At 39.8% G+C, this 19,697-nt stretch overlaps 1 protein-coding gene and 1 long non-coding RNA gene across 3 annotated transcripts in view; both read left to right on the plus strand.

Moving 5' to 3' along the window:
* LOC149985555 (uncharacterized) overlaps positions 1 to 19,697 on the plus strand; it is a 512,847-nt gene that overhangs the window by 424,340 nt on the left and 68,810 nt on the right. The gene's annotated exons all lie outside the window — the stretch shown is intronic.
* Positions 9,059 to 19,697, plus strand: part of kitlg (KIT ligand) — a 40,148-nt gene continuing 29,509 nt past the window's right edge. The window contains exon 1 of one of the 2 annotated variants that reach the window (XM_021578809.3): positions 9,059 to 9,393. In XM_021578809.3, the coding sequence (XP_021434484.3) occupies positions 9,379 to 9,393 (15 nt within the window). In that variant the 5' untranslated portion in view covers positions 9,059 to 9,378. 2 annotated transcript variants of the gene reach the window in all.

Below are 19,697 nucleotides of genomic sequence, written 5' to 3' on the forward strand. Positions count from 1 at the left end.
GAAATGAACTGCGGCCAACTTGAAAATAGGCTGCTTTGACTGATTTTACACTAAATATATGATGACTCTATGTAATATTTCCAATGGGTCGCCATCATCTAGGGTACTCCAAAATATACACAGGTACGACCTTTGACCCCCCCCCAAGGTGGGCCCATGAAGATTTAATTAACATTCCAATTATTTCATACCTCAAGTTATGGTGATTTTTCAGTAGCATATTGTGAAATAATAATGTAATGTAACAGAATCATTAAAAGCTTTGAAGGAACCTGTAACCACACCTGTATAGCATAAGAAAAGCCAATATACAAAGGAAACAGACACACAATGTAATCCAGATGCATGCCTGGATAAGAAATGTTATAATCAACATAATGAATGTACTTATGACTATAGCCTGGTGGGTGCTGATATAATCTATATGATGAATGTATTTGCGACTGCAGCCTTGTAAAGACCCCTATTATATTTTTAGCCAAACTATCATTTGCGACACCAGTATAATCGGTTCAGTGATTTTTGGAGGCGGGAAAAAGTCCTCCTCAAAGATTGTAGTGTTAAATGATTTGTAGAGGCGAGAAAAAGCCCGCCTCAAAAATAACTTAGGGAGGGAAATAGTGGCACTAAGCAAAAAAGAGTTCATCATTAACATAAAGAGAAGTAACTATGTATGTAGGAGTGTGCCGAGGCTGGGAAGACAGTTGATCCATGGACCAGCTTGGCTTGTTACTTTGTAATAAAGTCTATTTTGAATTCACAAGTTCCTGAGAAATATTATTGGACCAATATTTCTACGACACATTTGATACATTTTTTTCCCCTGATAATACAAAATGACATTTTATATCTTCAATGCTATTGACCCAAAAACCAATGACAGTGATAACCATTTATAGGAGGAAGCTAAATGTGGCTATCATACCAAAATAGTCTGTCATGAACTGATCTGTTTCACCTGTCTTTGTGCTTGTCCCCACCCCCCTCCAGGTGTCCCATTATCCCCTGTGTATTTACACCGGTGTTCTCTGTTTGTCTGTTGCCAGTTCGTCTTGTTTGTCAAGTCATCCAGTGCCGTCCTGTGCCTTTGTCCCTACTCTGGATTACCGACCTCTGCCTGACCTGACCCTGAGCTTGCCTGCCGCCCTATGCCTTTGCCACTACTCTGGATTATCGACCCCTGCCTGCCTTGAACTGTCATTCGCCTGCCCCTGTTGCTGTAATCAACAATGTTACTTCAACACAGTCTGCATTTGGGTCTTACCTTAAACGTATGGCGGGTATCTGCATGGCTTGTTTTTGTGTCTGAGCGCCGTACTCAGATTATTGCATAGTTTGCTTTTTCGTTAAAGCTTTTTTGAAATCTGACACAGCGGTTGCATTAAGGAGAAGTATATCCATAATTCTGTGCATAATAGTTGTATATTTTTTATTTAGTATTTCTGTAAATTGATGTGGCTCTCTGAAAATTTACCGGATGTTTTCAAGGCACAACATTACTGACCACAAAGCGCCAATGTAAACTGAGATTTTTGGATATAAATATGAACTTTATGTATTGTGTAACATAAAGTCCTATGAGTGCCATCTGATGAAGATCATCAAAGGTTAGTGATTCATTTTATCTCTATTTCCGCTTTTTGTGACTCCTCTCTTAGGCTGGAAAATGGCTGTGTGTTTTTGTGACTAGGCTCTGACCTAACAATCATATGGTGTGCTTTTGCTGTAAAGCCTTTTTGAAATTGGACAGGATGGGTAGATTAACAAGAAGTGTATCTTTAATTTGGTGTATTGCACTTGTGAATGAATGAAGCGGAACCCCTAGCCGTAAAAAGATTTATTAATGGAAAAAGTTTGGAATCACCAAGACTCTTCCTAGAGCTGGCCGACCAGTCAAATCGGGGGAGAAGGGCTTTGGTCAGGGAGGTGACCGTGTCTGGCCAGATTTTCTCTCTGTGCTTTGGCTCCAATGATAAGTACATTGGTCTTGACTTGATATAGCTGGAGGAAGTTGTGAGTAATCCAAGTATTTAAATACTGTGTGTGATGCTTTATCAACAAAGTAACTATCAGGAATCAAGGTAAGACCCATATGCAGACTGTCAAAGTAACAATGTTTATTGTAACAACAGGGGCAGGCCAAAACAGGTCAATGTAGGCAGAGTACAGTAATCCTGAGGTGGAGCAAAGGTACAGGATGGCAGGCAGGCTCAGGGTCAGACAGAGAGGTCCGGCGGGCGAGTACAGAGTCAAGACAGGCAAAGGTCAAAAACCAGGAGGACGAGAAAAGAGAGGCTGGGCAAAGATAGGCGCTGAGAGGAAAACCGCTGGTAAGCTTGAACAAACAAGACGAACTGGCAACAAACAGACAGAGAACACAGGTATAAATACACAGGGGATAATTGGGAAGATGGGCGACACCTGGAGGGGGGTGGAGACAAGGACAGGGACAATTGAAACAGATCAGGGCGTGACAGTAGCATAACAACGGTTGGACTGTAGAAACCATGACACATATTAATAGGATTTTTGTCCTGAATATGTCCTGAACAAAATATTCAAGCCATTTCACAAAATAAAAATAGGGAATAGGATTTTTTTTATTATTTGTCTGCGATGACAAAGCCCAAGCAGTAGGCTAGACCATGACATACAATACCTTCAGAGAGTATTCACACCCCTTGACTTTTTCCACATTTTGCTATGTTACAGCCTGAATTTAAAATGTACTAGGTTGAGATTTTTTTGTCACTGGCCTACACTCAATAACCCATAATGTCAAAGTGGAATCATTATTTTCGGAATTTTTTACAAATGAATAAAAAATTCAAAGCTCAAATGTCTTGAGTCAGTAAGTATTCAACCCCTTTGCTATGGCGAGTAAAATAAATTGTATTGATTCACTCGGTGGGCAATAATAGTGTTTGACAGGATTTTTGAATGACTATCTCTAAGGTCCCTCAGTCGAGCAGTGAACTTCAAACATCAGATTCAACCACAAAGACCAGGGAGGTTTTTCCAATGGCTCACAAAGAAGGGCACCTATTGGTAGATGGGTATAAATACAAAAAGCAGGCATTGAATATCCTTTTGAGCATGGTGCAGTCATGAATTACACTTTGGTTGGTGTAATGTACCAATACACCCAGTCACTTCAAAGATACAGGCGTACCTCCTAACTCAGGAAAGAAACCACTCAGGGATTTCACCACAAGGCCAATGGTGACTTTAAAACAGTTAGACTTGAATGGCTGTTATAGTAGAAAACTGAGGATGGATCAACAACATTGTAGTTACTCCACAATACTAACCTAAATGACAGAGTGAAAAGGAGGAAGCCTGTACAAAACAAACATATTCCAAAACATACATCCTGTTTGCAACAAGGCACTACAGTAATACTGCAAAAAAATGTGAAAAAGCAATTCACTTTTTGTCCGGAATAAAGTCAAGACTCCTTGCGGCGGACCAGGCACCTGCAGGCTGACTCTGGTCGTCAGTTGAAAACTGTAGTACATTTAAAAAATAATAATTATGACAATAATTTGCAAAAATTTATAAAAACATGTTTCACATTGTCATTATTGGATTTTGAATTCAGGCTGTAACAAAACAACATGTTGAATAAGTCAAAGGGTATAAATACTTTCTGAAGGCAATGTACAGTGCCTTGCAAAAGTATTCGGCCCCCTTGAACTTTGCGACCTTTTGCCACATTTCAGGCTTCAAACATAAAGATATAAAACTGTATTTTTTTGTGAAGAATTAACAATGAGTGGGACACAATCATGAAGTGGAACGACATTTATTGGATATTTCAAACTTTTTTAACAAATCAAAAACTGAAAAATTGGGCGTGCAAAATTATTCAGCCCCCTTAAGTTAATACTTTGTAGCGCCACCTTTTGCTGCGATTATAGCTGTAAGTCGCTTGGGGTATGTCTCTATCAGTTTTGCACATCGAGAGACTGACATTTTTTCCCATTCCTCCTTGCAAAACAGCTCGAGCTCAGTGAGGTTGGATGGAGAGCATTTGTGAACAGCAGTTTTCAGTTCTTTCCACAGATTATCGATTGGATTCAGGTCTGGACTTTGACTTGGCCATTCTAACACCTGGATATGTTTATTTTTGAACCATTCCATTATAGATTTTGCTTTATGTTTTGGATCATTGTCTTGTTGGAAGACAAATCTCCGTCCAGTCTCAGGTCTTTTGCAGACTCCATCAGGTTTTCTTCCAGAATGGTCCTGTATTTGGCTCCATCCATCTTCCCATCAATTTTAACCATCTTCCCTGTCCCTGCTGAAGAAAGGCAGGCCCAAACCATGATGCTGCCACCACCATGTTTGACAGTGGGGATGGTGTGTTCAGCTGTGTTGCTTTTACGCCAAACATAACGTTTTGCATTGTTGCCAAAAAGTTCAATTTTGGTTTCATCTGACCAGAGCACCTTCTTCCACATGTTTGGTGTGTCTCCCAGGTGGCTTGTGGCAAACTTTAAACCACACTTTTTATGGATATCTTTAAGAAATGGCTTTCTTCTTGCCACTCTTCCATAAAGGCCAGATTTGTGCAATATACAACTGATTGTTGTCCTATGGACAGAGTCTCCCACCTCAGCTGTAGATCTCTGCAGTTCATCCAGAGTGATCATGGGCCTCTTGGCTGCATCTCTGATCAGTCTTCTCCTTGTATGAGCTGAAAGTTTAGAGGGACGGCCAGGTCTTGGTAGATTTGCAGTGGTCTGATACTCCTTCCATTTCAATATTATCGCTTGCACAGTGCTCCTTGGGATGTTTAAAGATTGGGAAATCTTTTTGTATCCAAATCCGGCTTTAAACTTCTTCACAACAGTATCTCGGACCTGCCTGGCGTGTTCCTTGTTCTTCATGATGCTCTCTGCGCTTTTAACGGACCTCTGAGACTATCACAGTGCAGGTGCATTTATACGGAGACTTGATTACACACAGGTGGATTGTATTTATCATCATTAGTCATTTAGGTCAACATTGGATCATTCAGAGATCCTCACTGAACTTCTGGAGAGAGTTTGCTGCACTGAAAGTAAAGGGGCTGAATAATTTTGCACGCCCAATTTTTCAGTTTTTGATTTGTTAAAAAAGTTTGAAATATCCAATAAATGTCGTTCCACTTCATGATTGTGTCCCACTTGTTGATTCTTCACAAAAAAATACAGTTTTATATCTTTATGTTTGAAGCCTGAAATGTTTCAAAAGGTCGCAAAGTTCAAGGGGGCCGAATACTTTCGCAAGGCACTGTATTTTATACAATATTTAAAATGTACAGTTGAAGTCGGAAGTGTACATACACCTTAGCCAATTACATTTAAACCTCAGTTTTTCACAATTCCTGACATTTAATCCTTGTAACAATTCCCTGTCTTAGGTCAGTTAGGATCACCACTTTATTTTAAGAATGTGAAATGACAGAATAATAGTAGAGAATTATTTATTTCAGCTTTTATTTCTTTCATCACATTCCCGGTGGGTCAAAAGTTTACCTACACTCAATTAGTATTTGGTAGCATTGCCTTTAAATTGTTTAATTTGGGTCAAACGTTTCGGGTAGCTTTGCACAAGCTTCTCACAATAAGTTGGTTGAATTTTGGCCCATTCCTCTTGACAGAGCTGGTGTAAGGTTTGTAGGCCTCCTTGCTCGCACATGCTTTTTCAGTTCTGGCCACATATTCTCTATGGGTTTGAGGTCAGGGCTTTGTGATGGCCACTCCAATACCTTGACTTTGTAGGTCCTTAACCTCTCTTGGGTAGGGGGCAGTATTTTCACATCCGGATGAAAAGCATGCCCAAAGTAAACTGCCTGGTACTCTGGCCCAGAAGCTAGGATATGCATATAACTGGTAGGTTTGGATGGAACACACTCTAAAGTTTTAAAACTGTTAAAAAGTACGTCTGTGAGTATATCAGAACTGATATGGCAGGCAAAACCCCGAGAACAAACCATCCCCCCCAAAAAAGAATTCAGCCTACCACTGTTTTCAATGGCTGTCACTTTTATTATAAGGCGAAATCCTCTCAGATTGCAGTTCCTAGGGCTTCCAATAGATGTCAACAGTCTTTAGAAAGAGTTTCATGCTGGTTTTTGGAAAAATTTGCCAGAAATTGTGTTTTTTCTAGGTGGCTCCCATTTTGGCTGAAGTGTTTCCCAAGCGCGTGGAAGAGAACGCGTTCTTTGGTATTTTTCTCTGTTAAAGTAAAATAACGATTCTCCGTCTTAAATTGTATTGTTTGTTTACGTATTAGGGTACCTAAGGTTTGATTATAAACGTTGTTTGACTTGTTTGGAAAAGTTTATTAGTAACGTTTGGGATTCATTTTGTATGCATTTTGATGGAGGGAAACTGGTTGGATTTTTGACTGAAGTGCACCAGCTAAACTGAATTTTTATGGATGTAAAGGACATTATCAAACTAAAGGACCATTTGTGATGTATCTGGGACCTTCTGGAGTGCCAACAGAAGAAAATCATCAAAGGCAAGGCATTTTATTATATCGCTATTTCTGACTTTTGTGGGGCACCTGCCTGGTTGAAATATGTTTTTCATGCTTTTGTATGCGGAGCGCTGTCCTCAGAAAATCACATGGTGTGCTTTCGCCATAAAGCCTTTTGAAATCTGACACAGCGGCTGGATTAACAAGAAGTTAAGCTTTATTTTGATGTATTACACTTGTGATTTTATGAAAGTTAAATATTTATAAATCTGTAGTTTGAATTTTGCGCAATTCCGGATGTTGGCCAGGGGGACGCTGCTGTCCCACCTGCCCATAAGAAGTTAAGCCATTTTGCCACAAATTTGGAAGTAAGCTTGGGGTCATTGTCCATTTGGAAGACCCATTTGCGACCAAGCTTTAACTCATGTCTTGAGTTGCTTCACTATATCCACATAATTGTCCCTGCCTCATGATGCCATCTATTTTGTGAAGTGCACCAGTCCCTCCTGCACCAAAGCACCGCCACAACATGATGCTGTAACCCCTGTGCTTCACGGGTGGGATGGTGTTCTTCGGCTTGCAAGTGTCCCCCTTTTTCCTCCAAACATAACGATGGTCATTATGGCCAAACAGTTCTATTTTTGTTTAATCAGACCAGAGGATTGTTCTCCAAAAAGTATGATCTTTGTCCCCATGTGCAGTTGCAAACTGTAGGCTGGCTTTTTTATGGCTGTTTTGTAGCAGTAGCTTCTTCCTTGCTGATCAGCCTTTCAGGTTATGTCTATATAGGACTTGTTTTACTGTGGATATAGATACTTTTGTACCTGCTTCCTCCAGCTTCTTCACAAGGTCCTTTGCTGTTGTTCTGGGATTGATTTGTACGTTCATCTCTAGGAGACAGAATACGTCTCCTTTCTGAGCAGTTTTACTGCTGCGTGGTCCCATGGTGTTTGTACAGATGAACTTGGTAGCTTCAGGTGTTTGGAAATTTCTCCCAATGATGAACCCGACTTGTGGAGGTCTGCAATTTTCTTCTGAGGTCTTGGTTGATTTATTTTGATTTTCCTATGATGTCAAGCAAAAAGGCACTGAGTTTGAAGGTAGGCCTTGAAATACATCCACAGGTACACCTCCAATTGACTCAAATGATGATGTCAATTAGCCTATCAGAAGCTTCTAAAGCCATAACATAATTTTCTGGAATTTTTCAAGCTGTTTAAAAGCACAGTCAACTTAGTATGTGTAAAACTCTGACCCACTATAATTGTGATACAGTGAATTATAAGTTAAATAATCTGTCTGTAAACATTTGTTGGACAAATGACTTGTGTCATGCACAAAGTAGATGTCCTAACCGACTTGCCAAAACTATAGTTTGTTAACAAGAAATTTGTGGAGTGGTTGAAAAACAAGTTTTAATAACTCCAACCTAAGTGTATGTAAACTTCCAATTACAACTATATATACAAACAAATTCTAGTTTACAGTGATGGCCTATTGAACCCATAACCTTGGCTTTGCAAGCACCATGCTTTACCAACTGAGCCACATAGGACCTTTGCTTTATTATCACATGGTACCCTAGATCATAACTACACCAAATAACTACACCACAGAACAAGTCGACCCATTGGAAAAGGTTCATAGAGTCGTCATAGATTTAGTGTAAAATCAGTCACAGCAGCCTACTTTTCAGTTGGCCTCCATTAATTTCATTGTGGAGGAACTGAATTGATTTTTCAATGCAATAAATTAATAAATATTGATGTAAAAGGCCAACATAGGCTGAAAATGTGTGTTACTGTGAGGAAAATACTAAAACATGGCGCAGAGGTGTGAGTTATACGTATTTAGCTAAATTTTACCAGTGTCTGCTAAATTACTAAAATGTAATGATGGTAGTGAGGTATGAGGTTAAGACGGGCTTAGGAGATCTTATACGTTTTGTTCTATGAGATAATATCAGTCATTTAACATGACCTTCGTGAATTATGAAGTCTTTATGTGCTTTTGAAAAAATACATAAATGCATAAAAATTTACAAAATGTGACATTAGCTGATGAAGATGATCTCATTGAACAAAATGTATAACATTTACCAAATAATTTGTTTCTGGGAATTATTTAAAATAAACTACAAAAATGCAATTTATTATGTCTTAGGCTGCTGAACGAACCATGGCGGAGTTAAGCTTGCAAAAATACGGCATTACTCTTTCTCTCTATAGCTGAGACCGGGAACTGTCTGGATGTAGTGGCGCCCCCTGGTGGCCTTAACTGGTGCTCCCCCCACCCTTCCTTGGGTTGCCCCAGCCCATGCAGGGAGCTGGCTGAATGCGTGGTGCCGCCTGGTGGCCATGGGCGAGGGTTAGGACCCCTCCAGGGGTTGCCTCCCCCTCACTGGGCCCTCTCCCCTCATCTCCTTGGGGCAGGGAGCTGACTGGCTGAAGTGGCGCCTCCTGGTGGATGTGGGTGGGGGTCAAAAATGACCATAACAAGTATTTGAAGAAAGCAAGTGAAAATTGAAAATTACAAGTGTTAATGCATGTTCCTGGTAAGACGATTTGAACCTTTTGGCTTTCCATATAGTAGAGCAGCAGACGGGCGGGATCGGTTCCTGTGGGCGGCACTTGAAGCGCGCATAAAAGGTGTTGCCCTGTAAAAAAAAAGCCTTCAACTCACAATAGTCTCCCAGTCCACTTTCATGCGCACGCTATGATGTGTGGATACCATACAACAGAGCTTATTGCAGAAGTTTTATGCGGTTTAATATTTTTTTCCCGGTTTGGATACTACTGACTGGGGCATTGGATATGTGCACACGGGATTATGAAAACCCCTTTCCTCCCCGCAGAAGTAAGATAAAATAGGGTTTCGAATACATTGGATTTACTCCTCTCGTTCCATATGAAGAAGTCAAAAGTAAGTTAACATCGGAACTGAACATTTTCTTACTCACTTTCTTGTTATAGGCTGTCTTATTTTCATGTCATTTTACGCCTGGTGCGGTGCGCGTATTCGAGTGGCAGGTGAGAAAACGAAAGGTGTGAATTGGCCTATTTCTGTCCATAGATTTTGAGAAGTATGCATCAATATGCATGAAGCCCGTTCCTTTAATGGTCAGCGTCTTTGGAAACGTTTGTTAAGTTAAGCACCTCACTCCCCATTTTTCCAATACGGCCAAACAGATAATGCCAACGGTAATTATGTTTGGGTGTCCGAACTGACCAGGCACCTAATCATCCTAGATTTTCTCATATATCGTATCACAGTAACACACGAATGACATTTAGTGGCCTATATTCCTGCACATATCCCATGATGTGTGCAATGAGTGCGCCCATGTTGAATTGTGTGCAATAATGTACAATCTTTTCGCGCGTAGGGCCTAATCGTTTTCCTTTCATGAAATCACGGTAGTTTGTGGTTTAAGGTTATAACCTTAAGTAATAAGCAATGATAAACATACTGTTAGTTCATGACAGTATTTACAGTATTTTGATGTGCCATGCGCTATGCCTATTGGTTTTTGGTTTGGCGGTACTGAAATGAAAGTGTAATACAGGCTATTGGTTTTGGCACACTGCATACACAGCATTGGGAAAGTATTCAGGCCCCTTGACTTTTTCCACATTTTCTTACGTTACAGCCTTATTCTAAAATTGATTAAATGGCTTGTTTTCCTCAATCTACACACAATACCCAATAATGACAAAGAGAAAACAGGTTTTTAGAATTTTTAGCAAATTTATAAAACAACAAAAATAATAAAAGAAAGTACCTTATTTACATAAGTATTCAGACCCTTTGCAATGAGACTCGAAATTGAGCTCAGGTCTATTCTGTTTCCATTGATCATCCTTGATGTTTCTGAATCTTGATTGGAGTCCACCTGTGGTAAATTCAATTGACTGGACATGATTTGGAAAGGCACAGCTGTCTATATAAGGTCCCACAGTTGACAATGCATGTCAGAGCAAAAACCAAGCCATGAGGTCAAAGGAATGGTCTGTAGGGTACCGTAACATTTCTGCCGCATTGACGGTCCCCCAAGAACACAGTGGCCTCCATTATTCTTCAATGGATTAAGTTTTAATAAACCACCAAGACTCTTCCTAGAGCAGGCCGCCCGGCCAAACTGAGCAATCGGGTGAGAAGGGCCTTGGTCAGGGAGGTGACCAAGAACCCAATGGTTACTCTGACAGAGTTCCAGAGTTCCTCTGTGGAGATGGGCGAACCTCCCAGAAGGACAACAATCTCTGCAGCACTCCACCAATCAGGCCTTTATGGTAGAGTGGCCAGACGGGACACACTCCTCAGTAAAGGGCACATGATAGCCCACTTGGAGTTTACCGAAAAGGCACCTAAAGGACTCTCAGACCATGAGAAACAAGATTCTCTTCCCTGATTAAACTAATATTGAACACTTTAGCCTGGCTTGAACCTGATGCACCCCATCCAACCTGGCAGAGCTTGAGAGGATCTGCACAGAAGAATGGGAGAAACTCCCCAAATACAGGTGTTTCAGGTTTGTAGCGTCATACCAAAGAAGAATCGAGGCTGTAATCCCTGCCAAAGAGTCTGAATACTTATGTAAATGTGATATTTCCAGTTTTTTTTATATACATTTGCTAAAGTTTCTAAACCTGTTTTTGCTTTGTCATTATGGGGTATTATGTGTAGATTGATGGAAAGAAAAATATAAACTATTTAATTCATCTTAAAATAAGGCTGTAATGTAATTTTGTTGGGGAAAAAGTCAAGGAGTCTGAATACTTCCCAAATGCTCATCTTTAGAAATGTTTACGTAATTTTTACATCAATGATGGGGAAAATGGTTGTACTTCAGTATTCAACACAGCCTCTCAACATCCTGTTTTTGAAAAGCCTAGCAATATTCAGGTCGTTTATTTATGTAGGCCTACAGTGGGGTCTGAAATTATTGACACCCTTGATAGAGATAATAAAATAATGACCATATAACATAAATAATTCAAATCCTGAGGTGTATTGTGTGCTCGAATTGGGAAATTATTTTATACTATTGCTTCAGAGGAATTTTGTTTAACAAATAATAAAACAATTCTCAAAGGTAGGGGTCAAAATTTACACCCCTAAAGATAAGTTATCAATGAAATAGTGAAGTTTAGTATTTGGTCCCATATTCCTAGCACACAATGACTAAATCAAACTTGTGACTATATAGACTTGTTAGATGCATTTCCAATTAATTTTGGTTGCGTTTCAGATTATTTTGTGCCCAATAGAAATGAATGGTAAATGTATTGTCATTTGAGTCACTTTTTATTATAATTAAGAATATAATCTGTTTCTAAACACTTCTACATTAGTGAAACAACATCTCTTTCTCTGAGCAATTGTATAAAATAATATAATTTACCCTTTTTATTTGCATACAACACAGCTCAGTATTTGAATTATTTATTTTATACAGTCATTATTGCTCATCTTTATCAATGGTGTCAATAATTTCGGACCCCACTGGGTATAGGCTTATGTATGTGTCACGTTCTGACCTTAGTTCCTTTATTATGTCTTTGTGTTAGTTTGGTCAGGGCGTGAGTTGGGGTGGGTAGTCTATGTTCTTTTTTCTATGTAGTATTTGTGTGTTTGGCCTGGTATGGTTCTCAATCAGAGGCAGGTGTCTTTCGTTGTCTCTGATTGAGAATCATACTTAGGTAGCCTGTTTTTCCCATTTTAGTTGTGGGTGATTGTTTTCTGTCTCTGTGTCGTCACCAGACAGAACTGTTTAGTTTTTGTTCGTTCTCCTTGTTATTTTGTGTTCCGTGTTAATAAACATCAACATGGACATGTACCACGCTGCATATTGGTCCGATCCTTCATACTCCTCGTCAGAGGAAGACGAATCGCGTTACAGTATGGCAGTGTATGTATTGTGTGTAATGTACAGTCTCTCTTTTTGTAATTTCAACAGTGAAACAATAGAGTAAAATACTGTTATTAATGTTTTAAAACAATGCTGTAGATTGCACTGCATTCTAGGTCAAATTCAGAAAATTACTGTTATTAACTTTAATTGGAAGCCAGCTGTAACAATGAATCTAAAACACTTTCTTAACAGTAATAGTTTATGCCTAGTCTAGATTAAAATTATCCGTTTCAGGAGCGAGACACATGAAGCTCAGACTATTTTAGTAAATATCTTCTTGAAGCGTCTGTGGTGGAAGAATATTTTCAGCAGTTGCTGGGTAGGTACCTTGACTTGTTTAAGTATCTTTACTGAATTGAATCACTGCATGTTTTCTTAGTTTAGCTAGCTAGCTGAAGTTGACACATGAAATTTTGGTCTGCTCTAAATTGCTCATAAATATCTTGCTGTGTGACCTAGAAAAGCATCACCTCCTAAATGATAATGAAGCGGTATGTTTTCACCATTACTACAGAGAAATGGCATGTTACTAGCAGTTCAAAGGATGTGACCCATATTACTGGCACAATGTTTTTTGGGAGGCTTGACGGGCCACATTTTGCACATAAACCGTGGGCTGTACTCTAAAGCCGCTGCGAATGACCAGTGCACCAGTGTGTATCGAGGTGCCTGCCGACCTAAGGTGCACTGGGCAGCTGTAGCCTGTCATAGTGTCACTGGCGGTAGCTAGTAACATGGACTCCAAAATGCCATGTAATGTTACAGTATTAGTAAACCTATTCACTTTATCAGTAGTATGTAAACATTTGGTGGAAAAGAAAGGAAAATGTGAGTCTGGTAAATAATCTGTGGGATTGTGTAGGCTACAGAAATGTTTTATTAGTTAGCAAGGGTTTGAAGTATGTGTATCTAGCTGTCGATTTTGTTCAATGGCTCCATTGATTTCATAAACTATATTGGATATATGCTGTAAGTTCGAATCAACCCAAGATGATGAACCCTGAAGATGGGACAAAGTGCATGAAAAGGTGGCCCAGAACAGCAGGCTTTTTCTCAACCCCGACATTTCCCCATTGTTCCAAGAGTTTACTGAGTTTGAATTAAGAACTTTAGCGAGGCAAGCACACACACAACACCAGTTTGATATGCCCCTTGTCACCTGTGTTTTTGCCCACAGATGAACTGCCCTGGTGCTCTGCCTCTCATATTCTTTATTTTTATATACTTGTCCTAATTAAGGGTGAGAAGAACTAACAAATCAGAACTGAGGATGATTGTTAGAGCCCCATGAGGAACACCTGATGCTGCGCTGAGTTCTCTCTGGATGCTCTCCTGCCCAAACTATCCCGTTGTGTGGTTCACCTCCTCAGGAACCCCCTTACCCATAGTAGTTGCCCCTGATCATAGATTTAGGATTGTACCCAATCCCAATTTTTAACTCCATCTCTCTTTGTCTCTCTCTCCCCCACAGGCACACAATATCGTTTTTAGATTAGTGATGCTCTTATCTGGTTACATGCGTTAACTGTAACTTCTATGGTCAATTATGTTCATTTGTTTATGTTACCAATATGAATACATTTATTTTATGTTCAAATGTATTGTTTTTCTTACTTTTAGATTTTAGGGAAAATGTCACTGTAAATTTACAGCATTATCCTAGAATGAGAGTTGCCAGATTAATACTGTAATTTTGCTTCACAGCAGAGATGCTATAATATATTTCACAGTAATATTTTCCTTACTGTAAAACATTACAGCATCCATGTAAATTTACAGCAGGGTGGTGTATGTTTTTACAGTAAGGAAAATAGTACTGTGAAATATACAACATCTCTGCTGTAAAACAAAATTACAGTATTAAGCAGGCAACTCTGGTGCCAGGATAATGCAGTAGCTTTACAGGGAATGTTTTTACAGTGTGTTTCTAAGACAGTTTTCTGCTCTGGGACATTAAAGTTGATCCTACCATATCAGGTTTTAATGTCACATGCACAAGTACAGTAAAATGCCTTTGTAAAAAAAAAACCTCAAAACTCAACAATGCAATATTCAATGTATTACAACAACAAAAAACACGAGAAATATGAAATGCACAATTTAAGTAAGCATACTAAATACAGGAAATATTAAAGTCAGTTCCAATAGCATATTTACATTTGCAAGATAATATAAGATAAACAGAGTAGCAGCAGCTTGCATGTGAGTGGGTGTGTAGAGTCAGTATAAATGTGTGAGTGAGCAAATTATGGAGTGTTTGTGTGAGAGTGATGTGTGTAAATACTTAAATAAAAGGTCAAAGATACCAGGTAAATTTGGTCCATGTAGCTATTGTAGCTGTTAGCTATTTATCAGTTGTATTGCTTACGAATAGAAGCTGTTCAAGAGCCTGTTGGTGTCAGACTTGATGCACCGGTACCTCTTGCCATGCGGCAGCAGAGAAAATAGTCTATTTATTTCCGGGCCTTCTTTTCACACCGCCCGTTAGAGGTCCTGGATTCATGGTGTCACCAGCAAACTTGATAATGGTGTTGGAGCCGTGCGTGGCCACACAGTCGTGAGGGAACAGGGAGTACAGGAGGGGACTGCACCAACACCCCTGTTGGGTACTTGTGTTAAGGGTCAGCGTGATGGAGGTGATGTTGCCTTCCCTCACCACCTGGGGTCGGCCTGTCAAAGTCCAGGATCCAGTTGCAGACCCAGAGTCCTTATCCTAACTTTCCTTGTATCCAGACTTGGTATATGAGCCTAACTGAAATCAGGTGTTTCTCACTTTCACCATAGCCTCCAGTGTGAACTTTACTGTAGCCTAATCTTTTAGTCAGTACAACTTTTTTCTCTGATTCAGTTAGTATAATTGAACTTCTCACATCAAGACTTGCATTCCTGTTTCTTATTTACACAGCAACTTCAGCACAGCAACTGACAAATACATTATGCACGCTGTGAAACTTTGCACCCTTTGGTAGGCCTATGATGTACAGTCTATCCAGTGTTCTCAATAACTTGTCTGGTTAAGTTAAAGTATTATATAAATCCTGATCATTCATAGTAACGCAAATGTTCTGCCTGTTCCATGCTGTGTGGAAGCCCTTATTGGCAATGTCCTGCTAAAACGGGTTATATCAATCTAGAGTACTCTATCGCTAGGAACAAAACTTTATTGACTCCAATGAGCCACTCATAGTTTTGACATATGTATGGTAGCTCACAGAAAAGAGGAAACATTCCCCTCTTTCATTTCCCTCTTGCTTATTTTTTATCAAGTCAACTACAGTAATAACATATTTTTTTAAAAATCCCATTGTGCAATAGTCTGCAGCTGCTGCTGAAAAATAAATATAGCTATAAAAGTATAATACGATACAGGATGTGTGAAATGTTTGGCTATCAAGAAAATAATGTGTGAGGTGAGGTGCGTAACTTTGTGCATTGCTTTTTAGAAATGCTCATCGACAGATAAGCTACACATACTGTACCTCCTTGGTGTTTTTTTTTTTATGTCTGCTATTAAACATATCCATGACCACCTTCCTCGAAGGTCCCAAATGCCTCAGTAGTCAAGCTTTCCAAGACCACAATAAGGCTGGGTATATCAGCCTTATGGTGAGCTCCAAGGTCTCCTTAGAAGTTAGGGTCTCAAGGCACCTGTGGAGACACCGGGGGGTGCAGAGAGGGGTCACACACCGACAGCCCTGTTTGTATCTCTGCTTTACGATGTGCATTTTAGCATGATTTCCAGTGAAATGGAAAGCTGCTGAGGCTGTCTGCATCCCAAATTACCCCTATTCCCCATAGGGGGAAAGTAGTGCACTATAAAGGGAATAGTGTGCTATGTCTCCTGTACTCTAGACTCCACATGCCTTAGAATGCTAGAAAAATGGGTCAGACTGGATGGTCTGTAAGCAGCTCAGGTATGCTAAATCAACCTGTGTCCCTGCTGAGACTAACAGCATTGTCAGTCATGACTTTTTACCATACATTCTACCCACAGACTGGTATTAGAGAGGCAAATCACGATCGAGGAATTCTTTGACCAGACTTGAAATACTTGTGAAGCACCGGCACTGAGTGAAATATTTGTTTCCCTTTTGCCTAAAGCAAAAGAAAAGCCTGACTGACCAGCAGCATGTTTGTAGGAGCCTGTAATGCAGGCTGCAATACAGGGGATAGGCTCTAACAATCACCTGTAGGGCTGTACCTTTTGAAATCGGAAGTTTACACACACCTTCGCCAAATACATTTAAACCTCCGTTTTTCACAATTCCTGACATTTAATCCTAGTAAAAATCCTTGTCTAAGGTCAGTTAGGATCACCACTTTATTTTAAGAATGTGAAATGTCCGAATAATAGTAGAGAGAATGATTTATTTCAGCTTTTATTTCTTTCATCACATTCCCAGTGGGTCAGAAGTTTACATACACTCAATTAGTATTTGGTAGAATTTATGGACATGATTAGATAAGTATTCACCCCCCTGAGTCAATAAAGCAATAAGGCCCGGGGGTGGGGGGGTGGGTACAGCTAAGGGCTGTTCTTATGCACGACGCAAAGCAGAGTGCCTGGATACAGCCCTTAGCCGTGGTATATTGGCCATATACCACATACCCCCGAGGTGCTTTGTTGCTATTATAAACAGGTTACCAATGTAATTTGAGCAGTAAAAATAAATGTTTTGTCATACCTATGGTATACTGTCTGAGATACTACGACAATCTTACAATCAGCATTCAGGGCTCGAACCACCCAGTTTATAATACATGTTAGAAACACATTTGACAGTGATTACAGCTGTAAGTCTCTTAATTATTTTAAAATTATTCAAGCTCTGTCAAGGTGTTGGTGATCATGGCTTAACTACAATTTTCTTAATATAGATTTTCAATCAGATTTAAGTCAAAACTAACTTTGCCACTCAGGAGCTTTCACTGTCTTCTTGGTAAGCAACTTCAGTGTAGATTTGGCTTTGTGTTGTAGGTTATTGTCCTGCTGAAAGGTGCATTTCTCTCCCAGTGTATGGTGTAAAGCAAACAAGCAGGTTTTCCTCTAGAATTTTGCCTGTGCTTAGCTCCATCCCACATTTTTTCATCCTGAAAAACTCCCCAGTCTTTGCCAATGTCAAGCATGCCCATACCCTGATGCAGCCACCACCATACTTGAAAATAAGGAGTCAGTTACTCAGTGATGTGTTGGATTTGATCCAATATAAATACTTTCATCAAACAAAACTGTAGTATATACTATAGTAATTAATGTAGTGTTTTTGCAGATTGTAGTATTTTCTGTTGTGTTTTTGCAGACTGTTGTATACTGTAGTATTTACTGTTGTGTGTTGGCAGACATCACTGTAGTATTTGCTAGAGTGGTTTTATTTTCTTTGACATAGAAGTGGAGGCTTTCTCCTTTAGGAAACCTGAAGCAGAAATACAAAAATAGCATATTTTTCATAACCTGTAGGTAGGACTGGGGTCTGATGGATAGTTATTTTCTATAGCCTGTAGGGAACACAATAGATGGTCTATACTTCGCATGTAGGTTTCTCACTTATGGGTGGCACAAATTGTAATATGGGGGAGGGGGATGTGCAATATATTTGTAATTAAATACTCTCGTGAATGTACCAGCCCCCTCATTATCTCAACCAATCATGGCTAGGAAAGATTCTGTACTTTCTCCATGGCTAAACAGCTTAGTGATTTCCAGTGAAGTAGTAATATCTGTCTTCCGCCTCATTTCCATTTGTAGTCGTGTGACCATCAATGAAAATTATGAGCCGAATCCAAACTCAGATGATTGTATTTACACTGCGTTTTCACATTAGACATGCATTGATGTCAACAGTAGATTTGAAATAGAAGTAGGCACATCTAAAGTTAGGGTGTGATTATACAGTGCCTTACGAAAGTATTCGGCCCCCTTGAACTTTGCAACCTTTTGCCACATTTCAGGCTTCAAACATAAAGATATAAAACTGTATTTTTTTGTGAAGAATCAACAACAAGTGGGACACAATCATGAAGTGGAACGACATTTATTGGATATTTCAAACTTTTTTAACAAATCAAAAACTGAAAAATTGGGCGTGCAAAATTATTCAGCCCCTTTACTTTCAGTGCAGCAAACTCTCTCCAGAAGTTCAGTGAGGATCTCTGAATGATCCAATGTTGACCTAAATGACTAATGATGATAAATACAATCCACCTGTGTGTAATCAAGTCTCCGTATAAATGCACCTGCACTGTGATAGTCTCAGAGGTCCGTTAAAAGCGCAGAGAGCATCATGAAGAACAAGGAACACACCAGGCAGGTCCGAGATACTGTTGTGAAGAAGTTTAAAGCCGGATTTGGATACAAAAAGATTTCCCAAGCTTTAAACATCCCAAGGAGCACTGTGCAAGCGATAATATTGAAATGGAAGGAGTATCAGACCACTGCAAATCTACCAAGACCTGGCCGTCCCTCTAAACTTTCAGCTCATACAAGGAGAAGACTGATCATAGATGCAGCCAAGAGGCCCATGATCACTCTGGATGAACTGCAGAGATCTACAGCTGAGGTGGGAGACTCTGTCCATAGGACAACAATCAGTCATATATTGCACAAATCTGACCTTTATGGAAGAGTGGCAAGAAGAAAGCCATTTCTTAAAGATATCCATAAAAAGTGTTGTTTAAAGTTTGCAACAAGCCACCTGGGAGACACACCAAACATGTGGAAGAAGGTGCTCTGGTCAGATGAAACCAAAATGGAACTTTTTGGCAACAATGCAAAACGTTATGTTTGGCGTAAAAGCAACACAGCTCATCACTCTGAACACACCATCCCCACTGTCAAACATGGTGGTGGCAGCATCATGGTTTGGGCCTGCTTTTCTTCAGCAGGGACAGGGAAGATGGTTAAAATTGATGGGAAGATGGATGGAGCCAAATACAAGACCATTCTGGAAGATAACCTGATGGAGTCTGCAAAAGACCTAAGACTGGGACGGAGATTTGTCTTCCAACAAGACAATGATCCAAAACATAAAGCAAAATCTACAATTGAATGGTTCAAAAATAAACATATCCAGGTGTTAGAATGGCCAAGTCAAAGTCCAGACCTGAATCCAATCGAGAATCTGTGGAAAGAACTGAAAACTGCTGTTCACAAATGCTCTCCATCCAACCTCACTGAGCTCGAGCTGTTTTGCAAGGAGGAATGGGAAAAAATTTCAGTCTCTCGATGTGCAAAACTGATAGAGACATACCCCAAGCGACTTACAGCTGTAATCACAGCAAAAGGTGGCGCTACAAAGTATTAACTTAAGGGGGCTGA

The sequence above is a fragment of the Oncorhynchus mykiss genome, chromosome 1 (genome assembly GCF_057628025.1).
Source record: "Oncorhynchus mykiss isolate SJ-2025 chromosome 1, ASM5762802v1, whole genome shotgun sequence".
In the NCBI taxonomy this organism is placed as follows: Eukaryota; Metazoa; Chordata; class Actinopteri; order Salmoniformes; family Salmonidae; genus Oncorhynchus; species Oncorhynchus mykiss.